The 10133-nt window shown below is 48.5% G+C and overlaps 1 protein-coding gene across 1 annotated transcript; it reads left to right on the plus strand.

Annotated features, from left to right (window-relative positions):
• The first annotated feature begins 3201 nt into the window (after nt 1-3201).
• On the plus strand, nt 3202-6845 carry sox4a (SRY-box transcription factor 4a). The gene has a single exon (XM_029166287.3). It carries the CDS (start codon nt 3764-3766, stop codon nt 4874-4876), a length of 1113 nt encoding a protein of 370 aa, XP_029022120.1. The 5' UTR covers nt 3202-3763; the 3' UTR covers nt 4877-6845.
• Nucleotides 6846-10133: the final 3288 nt, after the last annotated feature.

The raw sequence follows: 10133 nt of genomic DNA on the forward strand, positions 1-10133 counted from the left end.
CTGCCTCCGTCTCGCCCTGACTTTGTGTGTGTTCATGCATTTGTGTGTGTGTGTGTGTGTTGGTTGTGAGTTGGTCGGCATCGCTCAGACACACACACAGCGATCATCTGACCTGCCTCGTCACCATCCGGAGCCAGCGCTGCTGGGAGTTCCCAGGGCGTGGCGTTGCCGGCCTAACCACACCCCCGACATTCCTCATCGTCACGTTCGCCCCTTTTTTTGCTCAGTTCTTGACCGAATGCTGCGGATTACAGCTGTGGATGGAGGAAAAGCCAGCGAGAGTCGAGGGTCGCTCACTACTTGGCTCTTTCTTTTGTCTTTGCATGACATTATGTTCCGCAACGGTTTTTTTTTCTGTTTTAGTGTGTCCTGGATTTTTAAAGGTCCTAGGAGGGAAGGAGGGGGGGATTGAGGAAGGATTAATATAGGTATTAGTTAATTAGGGTTTTTTGGAAGTTTTGCACAAAAGTTTTTAAATAAAGCTTTAGGATTTTAGTGTTTTGTTATTTTGTCCACTTTCCTCAAAATGTGACTCAGGAATCAAGGAATAAACCAAGTTATTTTATCTCACTGTAAACCTGTTCTCAGTTCAGAAGTGAAGGCAAAAACTGCATCGTGACATAAAGAAGCATTAGGTCCAGTATGTTCCACGCTAACTTATAAATAACCGGCTGTGTTTGTTGTTGTGTGAAGGGCTGACAGCAGTAGGTGGGTGATATTGTGAGATGGCCACCTGCACTGTCTGCCACATCCACACAAAACACAGAGTGGACGGAGTCACGGGGGACGAGGCGATGAGTCACACACACACATACACACACACTTGTCCATATGCAAATCAGTGCTTAGTCTTCGGTTTTTCTGTTTAACTGCAGGGCGGAGGGGACTTCCCACTGGTTTTCAAACTTTTCATCCCTGGAAATGCTCCAGTTCGGTTTGGACTGCACACACACACACACACACACACACACACACACACACACACTCACTCACAAAGGCCTCATTGTGTTTGACCCCGGATGACGAGCACGCGGGTCAAACGGCGCGTCATTCCTGGGCGGTTGAAGGAGGCGACTCCGTGGTAATGACTAACCCCGTTTGACTGCTCGCTCACACACGCCGCTCGCTGCCTGCGTCTCCCGTTTCCATCTCCCAGTGTGACGACCGCGATCCGCTTCTCTGAACCCGGCTCCCTGGAAATGGGCCCAGTCACACGCACGTGCACACGGTGTGCGCTCGTTTAGCCTGCAGTTTGCTCTAGGGTTAGCCTGACATATCGGGTTAATCTTAATGTTTTATTTAAAATTGCATATTTATATATATATATTCATATAAGACTGCGGCAGTCACCTCTGATGTAATAGACATTCCTACCCTGTAGTAAATGTGATTTTAATGTTATCTTTTTAGAGGACCTGAAATAATTTCTCTTTTAATGAAGTGTTTTAGTGTCCCAAGGTTAGTGGGGTGCGATTTCACGGGTTCCACTGTGATTACAATACAACTGTGGCTCAATCAAATCAGTTTTATTCATGAGAATGCTCAAAATCACACTAACTCAAGTTCACACCCCACACACACACACACACACACACGGAGAAGTCGCTATAAGCGCCCCAGCCTCCCACAGCACGCTCTCATAATGACGCCGTCCCTTTAGGCGTCAACAGAGCCGAGACAAAGCGCCGGTGTGTTTGGGGTAAACACGCGGCTCCGGCGGCTCCGGAGACGACAGAGCGATAGACCGGCGCGATGGGGCCGCGCTGGCGGAGCCGCGCCGCGCGTCTGCCGGGAGCCCAGCGCCGAGCTGCCTGACAGCTGCTCCTCACGCATCAGATAAGATTACAGGTAGACCTGCTACACCTGTTCAAACAAGGCAGAGATAGTGGAGGAGGGCAAACACTGTTAGAACTGGGGCGGCTCCAGAGACTGATGAAGGAGCTCATTATTATTTATGTGTTTGATTTATGTAAGCACCAGGCAGGAGGGGAAGGGGTTGTGAAATTTTAAAGAGTTTAAAGACAGTTTTAGCTCCACATAGATCTTGTTGTGAATTAAAAATACATATTATGACTAATGTTTTGTTACGGGGCATGAGAATCTAATAAACACAAGGGCGTCTTGGTTCATATTTCCCCTGGCAGGCGTTAACAGAACAACAGAGTCTGCCCACTTTTTATTTATCACCAGGCTGTGTTTATCTCCAGGTGTGAAAAACACTCACGTCAGTCAACGGAGGGGAGCCTTCGCTACCAGCTGATGACATCACCTGCCCGATTTAGCGGCTGGAAGCTCAAAGCAGACGATTACAGGCCACAGATAAATCTGCTGTACATGCTAACGCGCACGCACACACACACACACACACACACAGACGTACACACAATGTACACTTCATCAGCTGCCGTTGGCTCTAGCCTGACATCTAGCGACTCAGGCTGTAATGCGATCCCACGTGAAGTTGGACATGTTGAAGAGGCCGTGGAGGAGGACGAGTCTGTTTGTTGTCAATCAGAAAGATTCTGGAGTTTTTTTTTTTTTTTTTGGTGTGTTTGTTTCTGTGTGGCCCTCATACATAACTCCACTCCCTTTCACAACATTCATAATTATCAGTGTCCACGCGTCTGGTTGACCACAATGCTCTGATGCAAGAGTGTGGATAGAAATCTGTTTATTCTGCCTCCTGTGATGTAATGATGTTAACGGGTGGCGTGATAACAGGTTGGCTGAGCCGTGTTTGGGTGGGTTTACCCTCCACTACAGCCCCGCTCACCACACTGCAGTCTGACTAACACAACATGTTGTGGCTCCTTTTGTGTGTTCTCAGCATTTCCTTGCCCCCAAATTACACCAACTCTAAATTTAGTCTCTGCTCATCCATTTGAAGCTAATGTAGTTCTAAGTATATGCTTGGAAGCTTCACCGTAGAGCAGGGCTAAGGACACAGCGTTCCTATAAAACACACACACACACACACACACACACACACACACACACACACACACACACACACACACACACACACACACACACACACACACACACACACACACACCAGGTTCGTCTTTCTTCCACTGGAGTCTGATAGGAATGAGGTCAGACACACCGATTCTCATTGCACATTATTATTATTATTGCCCGTTTTTTATTCCGCCAATGGGAGGCCAGGGGGCGTGGCTCGACACAAAAATCAGATGGAGACAGTTGCTGATTGGCTGCCCCGTCTCGCGATGAGCCTATATAACGGCGAGGTTCTCGTTGTTGTGTTTACAGTAACATTACAGAGCGCTCGGGAAAGAGGGAGACTATGAGAAAGCGCAGCTGCTCCATTCAACCACATGGTTCCTCAACCGCACAGACACGCTGCGCTGCAGACAGCCAGGTTCACATAAGGGACTTGCACTGCTGTTACCCACAGCGGCGAGTATCGAGCCCTGCCGAGAGAGTTTTCAGCCGCACAGGCAGTTGAAGGTTGCTTTTTTTTAAAATGATCTCGGAATGTATTTTTTCGCTTCCGTGAAGGGCGCTGTTTAAAAAGAAAAGTTGATCTCTTTAAAACGGGCTGAACTGAAAAGAAGCAGCGAGGAAACTTTTTTTTTTAGAGAGACTTGAACCCATCAGCGGTTTGGCTCCAGAGCGCTCGCACTGAGAACAAGTGAGGACTACTTTTTTTTTGTGAAAGTCTACGAGGCATTTTTTGTGCACCTCAACTTTGTGAAAGCACCGCACTGAGCAGAGTGTTTCCAGACGCTCGGAGGAGAGGATGGTGCAGCACACGAGCCAGACAGAGAGCGCCCACGCGCACTCACCCGGCGGAGACTCGACAGATACGGGAGAAATGGATTTGGAGATGGACGTGTCTCCGACCCCCGAGTCCCCGTCGTCCGGGGAGCGCAGCGACCTGGCGTGGTGCAAAACGCCGACGGGCCACATCAAAAGACCCATGAACGCCTTCATGGTCTGGTCACAGATCGAGAGGAGGAAGATCATGGAGCAGTCGCCGGACATGCACAACGCGGAGATCTCCAAGCGGCTGGGGAAGCGCTGGAAGCTGCTCAAAGACACGGACAAGATCCCATTCATACGCGAGGCGGAGCGGCTCCGGCTCAAACACATGGCCGACTACCCAGACTACAAGTATCGGCCCAGGAAGAAGGTGAAGTCGGGCAGCGGCGCGAGTAAGCAGGCGGAGCGCGCGGAGAAGAGCGGCGAGCGGAGCGCCAAAGCCGGCGTGAAAAGAAGCCCCGGCTCCAAAGTGAGCAGGACGCACCGACAGGGCAGCGCCAAGGGCGCCGCCGGGCACGAGTGCGCGTCTCCCGGCGACCACCAGGCGCTCTTCAAATCCAGGTCAGTGAGCGGCGCCAGGCAGATCCCGGAGAAGCGCGCGAGCGAGGCGAGACGCGGCCACGTGTTCGGCGGGGCCGGCAGCCTGGAAAGCGGGCCGCCCTCCGTGGGAGTGCCCGGCAGTCCCACGCTGAGCAGCTCGGCGGAGTCCAGCGACCCGCTCAGCCTGTACGAGGAGCAGAGCCCGGCGGGCAGCGAGTCGTCGCACACCGCGCGCCTCCGGTACGCGCGCGCCTCGTCCCCGACGCCGTCGGCCTCGCACTCTTCGTCGTCCGTGTCGTCCTCGTCGTCGGACGAAGAGTTTGAAGACGAGCGGCTGGACCTGAACCCGAGTCCCGGCTTCGAGAGCATGTCTCTGGGCGGGATGGGCTTCTCTGACGCGGAGCTGGACCGGGACTTGGACTGGAGCTTCGGGGAGTGCGGGGCGGGCTCTCACTTCGACTTCCCCGACTACTGCACCCCGGAGGTCAGCGAGATGATCTCAGGAGACTGGCTGGAATCCACCATCTCCAACCTGGTGTTTACCTACTAAAAGGAGCCGGGCGGAGAGGATCGCCGATGTCCCGCTACGTTTTGAACTCGTCGCCCTCCCCTCTCCCAGTCGGGCGCGTGCGTCCAGACCAGAATATTTCCTCTAATCTTTCACTTAGAAGAGTGAAAACAGGAAAGCAAAGGTGGCCTGTGTGCGCTTTGAAGCCCAGGCACGCGCCGCTCACAGACTTGGACAGCGCTCGCTGCGCTTGACGGGTACGCGCGGAGCGGAGGGGGGGTGCTTAGTTAGCATTTGGACACAGGAGGAGTGAATGTAAGCAGAGGGCAGCGAAACGCACGGACTTCAGCTCAAACGTCCAGCCCGATCCGCGGAGGATGAGGACTAGATTGAACTTTAACTCGTCATGTTATTTTGTTCGGAAAAGAGACGCTCGTCACGTCGGGTTTCGTTTAAGATATAGCGATTTCATACTGGCCATCAAGTTGCTATTCAGGTTGTACTTTTTTTCCAAACTCAAAACAGTTTTCCTATCAACAGGCATGCCCTCCGAGATAAGGAGGATTTTGTTGTCGTTTAACGCGTAAAATGTTCATTGCTGCGTAATTACGCAATTTGTGTGACCATAGGACACAGTTCACGATCACCAGCTTCTCTTTCAACGGCAGGACTTCAACAGAGACTGACTCGAAACCTTCAGAAACGCTTTTTTTTCTGAACCTTTTAAACACTCAGTGCACAATTCAGGACCAATGTTCCCCGACGCGCATTCTTTCTGCCTAGTGCTTCAACTTTGTAGTTCCTCTGTGTCAGATGACGTTTTTTATATCGATGTATTTATACCGGCCAAACTTTTTTATACATAGAAGTATTGTTCTCGTACAGGTCTCCTTTGTGTTTGTGCACATACACCTGTCTGTATCCAGCGCGGAAGGGCTAGAAGTGTATCTTATTTAAAATGTCTGACTTCTCTCACTTTTAAGGAGATTTGAGTGTGTCATGATTTTCTACTTGTATTTTTGTACAAAATCTATAGAAAGGGGGTTTCCAGCGAGTGGGTAGCCTACAACATTGTTGTTTGGGTCTACATTCGGTTTTGACGTGCAGATGGGGGGTTTGTTTGGCACAATCTGACCTCACGCGGTGTTTACAGTATTTACCCACATGCTTCTTAATGGCACAGTGACTCCAGTTTCACCAGCCAAGTAAACAAAGCACCACTGAGGCTCCCAGTCTGAGTGGTGACTGCGTTTCCAGTACACATAGACCTAATGTATATGAGTGGAAGATCCCAGAGAGTCACTGTTTGGATAGAGCTAATACCTCTGTGTGCTTTTTGTTTTCTTTTTTTTATCAAGATAAGTTTTATTTGAACCACTGGATGGAATCTCACACTCATTCCACTTTGCCTAGACGTTGGAGGGAGGGAGACGTATGAAGTGCTTCATCTGTTATTGCGCAAATTGCATCAAAAATAGTATTTAACCTTTCTGTACCTGTTGGCTAAGTATAGCAGGCTAATTGTTTTCCTATATTATGGCATGGCAAATAGCATTTGTATTTCAGATTCAGGTATATGTAGCTATAGCTGTTGTGTTTAAGATTTTTAAAAGAATAATAACATGAAGATATTTATGTAAACTGACTGTACTATAAGCAAAGATTGTGTGTTTTATGTATGATGATGATGATCAACGACAGGCACTAGGACAGCCATCTTTGGACATTGTTATGTTGGAGATGATTGTGATCCAGGAGTTTTATTTCTTCAGATTTTTTTTACCTTCAAGACATCTTTTCCATCAACTTTGTTTCTTTCTTTCATTTGTGCAATATGCCGTGTATGATCATGTTTTGTCCAATCATGCCAATATCATTTGATGTTTTATTGCTCAAAACCAGCCAATGTTTGGGTCAATCACTGCCTCTCAGACCTCTGTACAGATTGTTGTTTTTTATTGTTTTTCTTTTCTTCCAAGAAGGAAATAAAATCAGCTGGAACTGAAAAGAATTTTTCCTTTCTTTGTGGTCTTGTATGAGCTTTTTAAGAACCATCAGGCAGTGGCACACTGCAGAGATCTAGGCTGGAGCAGTCACACATATCTATTCACAGGCGAACACATGCTGAAGGAGAGGTGAGTCTTCATTATCACTGCCTGCAGCCGAGCCTCATTCAGATGCTCCGATCTGAAGTCGGATGTTTACACTCTGCTTGTGCAGGCGTGCGTGCGTGCGTGTGGGTGAATGTGCGTGCGTGCGTGCGTGTCTGCTGTAGGTAAGTGCAGCTGTGAATCAATAGCCAGCCAGTGAATCGATAGGAGTGGCCTCCCTCTCCCTTTTTACACCGCCTGGTTCTACACGTGCAGAAAACGTGGCTGCCATGGAAACACTGTATCCAAGAGAGAGGTTGCAATTGGGTGGGGAGGAGTGTGGCAGTGTGTGTGTGTGTGTGTGTGTGAGGGGATAAGGGACGCAGACTGATCCATCAGAGAGGGGGGTGGGTTGAATGAAGAGAGGGGGCATCAGACATTTCTGGAAGGCATGACTGGAATAAAGGAAGAGGAGGAGGTGTGTGTCTGTGGGTGTGTGTGCGCCAAAGGCAGGGAGGGTGCAGAGGGGGTGTTTGTCTGTCCTGGTGGATTGTGCAGGAGACTGCTCCCAAATCCAATTAATTCCTTCTGGATGCGTTTATTTGTCTAGTACATCTGATGAGAGGGAGGGAGAGAGAGGAGCCAGAGACCCCCCCCCCCCCCCCCCCCCCCCCCCCCCCCCGAGGTACAGTATTTAGTGTGTATCAATTTACGGCCTATTCCACAAGAGACATTGTTAATTATTTCCATCTCTCTCTCTCTATCAGGAGACGGCGGCCGTCTCCAGCTTCCCTCTGACATCTCAGGCTGGGTAATGAGAAAGATAAGGCATGGTCATTACACACACCATCCCAGAGATGAGACCCCCCCCCACCCCCGACCCCCCCATCGGGGCTCCCTCCCGACAATCTTAACATCAGGCAGGAAACAGTGTGTGAGGTGCGTTTGTGGCGGCCGATCGTCCCCGCAGTCTGATGGATATGAGGCGCGAGAAGGATGCGGCGTCTCATTCACACACTGACCTACATCAGGACACGTGCCGGAGTGTAAACACAGACAACCGGAGCCTACAGCACACGAACCTCGGGGCTGATATAGGTACAGATACGAGCGAAACAAGCTGCTTTCACGTTCCTGAAATAGCTGAGTTGTTTGAGCTTCGGCGGCTTCGACTGGAGTCGTGCTCTTTTCGAACCCACATCACATTGTCGCCCTTTTTGCTTCGTGCATCAACTCCGCCGTTTCAGGGGGCAGCGCTGCGGTTTCACTGCATTCATCTGTAAACCCTACTGTCACTTCCAGATGGAGGTTTGACATTTAGATAACAGGGGATACAGTGCGCGCCAGTATTTACCAAGCTTTTTACTTAGTGGCCGCTCACACTTCCACCATGAGTGATTTTCCTCAGGCTGTGTTCCTCAGATAGCGGCATCGTAGCGTTGCCGACTAGCGTTCCTTCGTTTTCTACCTCGTTAATCATCTATATGACCTCTCAGAAATGTAATATCTGTTGATCCATTGACTGGACTCCAAAACACTGGACTAAACCTTTTACTATGCAACACATTTTTCAGGAAGCATTATTGCATTTTTTGTATTTGTTTAGTTTTTCTCAAACTGGACCCACGATATTCACTTTAATGTGTTTAAAGGCAACTTCCATGTTTTTCGACTTCCTTTTTCTAGTTCTAGTTCTAGTGTAAATACTCTTTACCTGTTTAAATATATTCCACCCTGACGTCGTCTGGAGTCCGATGAGTCATTCCACAGAGGCTGCAGCCCTTCACTGACCTGCTTCTCCAGATCTCCTCCATGTGATGTCACCCAGAGGATCTATTTGACTTAGAGAGAGGAGCTTTAACACATTTTAGTCAAGTTTCAGGATCCTACTTTACATTTTTAATGTAGATTATGATAACCTGTTTACAAATATTATCTATACAGCATATTTTATGCAGTTCTATCAAGTGAGAGTATAAATGGTTTGAGTTTGCTGTTACTACAAGAAGAGTCCAGAGAGGTGATAACCAATGCTTACTGATGATACACTGACTTTTATAGCGATGTCAGTAGCTTGATGTCAATATCACAAAAGATTTGAGACCGGGACACGAAGTGAAAGCAAAGAAACACACCAACAACTCAGTAAGACTTGCAGCACAGCTTTGTTTCATTGATTTCAGTCAGTTGCGCTCTCATGGCAGAGCATTTGACAAATGGGAAATCTGACAGGAGGGTAGGGAGAAAAACAAAAAGTTTGAAGAATGGGAGTGAAGTCACAAAAGAACTTATATTCAGAGGAGCTCGAGATGTTAAAGTTTTGGAAAGTTGGAGGTCGAGGAGCAGGAGGCAGTCAGATCTGATTTATCTGCCTGATTGTCTTTACAACCTCTCATAGTTTCATGAAAACACAGTATATGGTCTAACTGGGCCGCGTGTTGAATTGTTGTGTAAAAAGTGCTGTCGAGGTAGTTAGTAGACGATCCGAGGTGTCAGCTGATGGACTGTAAACACGACTCGTGCCAGACACGCTTCGGAAGCCGCCGGCAACAGCTGACGGCTGCACAGCTCCAGCTTCCGTCCAGCGGATCGCCGTGACAGCCGACGGGTGTTTGGAGCGTCTCCTGTTTCAGCGCAGTGAGTTAAATGGTGTCTGGCTGCGTGGGGCGACGCGAGATAAGTCAGCTGATAAATCACAGCCTTTTGACGGAAGCTCTTTAGTAGCGAGCTGCTTTCCACAGCAGCTCATAGACACATCAGTGAGTGAAGGTCTGGTCCACCAGGGCTCGTGATTTAGGGACTGTGGAGAAAGTTTAAGACAATAGAGGTTAAGGGACTGTCAAAATAAGGACAAACAGGACCTGTTACACAATTAAAAAAAAAGGATAGACTCACAAATTGACGCTCAGTTGTGTTGATTATAATAGCGTTAAATTGTATGTTTTTTGTCTTCTGGTCAATATTGACAACCAATGTTTTACTGTGGAAAATTATATTATATTTATTTTAAGAAAAAATCATTGTTTAAGCCAACTGAGACAATAGTCAGCAGATTAAGCAGTAATGAAACTAATCCCCATTGGCAGCGCTAAATGTCTTTAATGCCAATTGTGCCCACTAAGACCATCATTTTAACGTTTGAGCCTTTTAATTTTGCACGGGTGCACTGGAAATTCCAAACTGCAGTGTGCCTCCACAACCACATCTAT

Source organism: Betta splendens, chromosome 11 (assembly GCF_900634795.4).
Source record: "Betta splendens chromosome 11, fBetSpl5.4, whole genome shotgun sequence".
Taxonomy (NCBI): Eukaryota; Metazoa; Chordata; class Actinopteri; order Anabantiformes; family Osphronemidae; genus Betta; species Betta splendens.

Excerpts from the sequence above, each read along its gene's own strand:
- sox4a (XM_029166287.3), top strand. The coding sequence starts at position 3,764 with ATGGTGCAGCACACGAGCCAGACAGAGAGCGCCCACGCGCACTCACCC.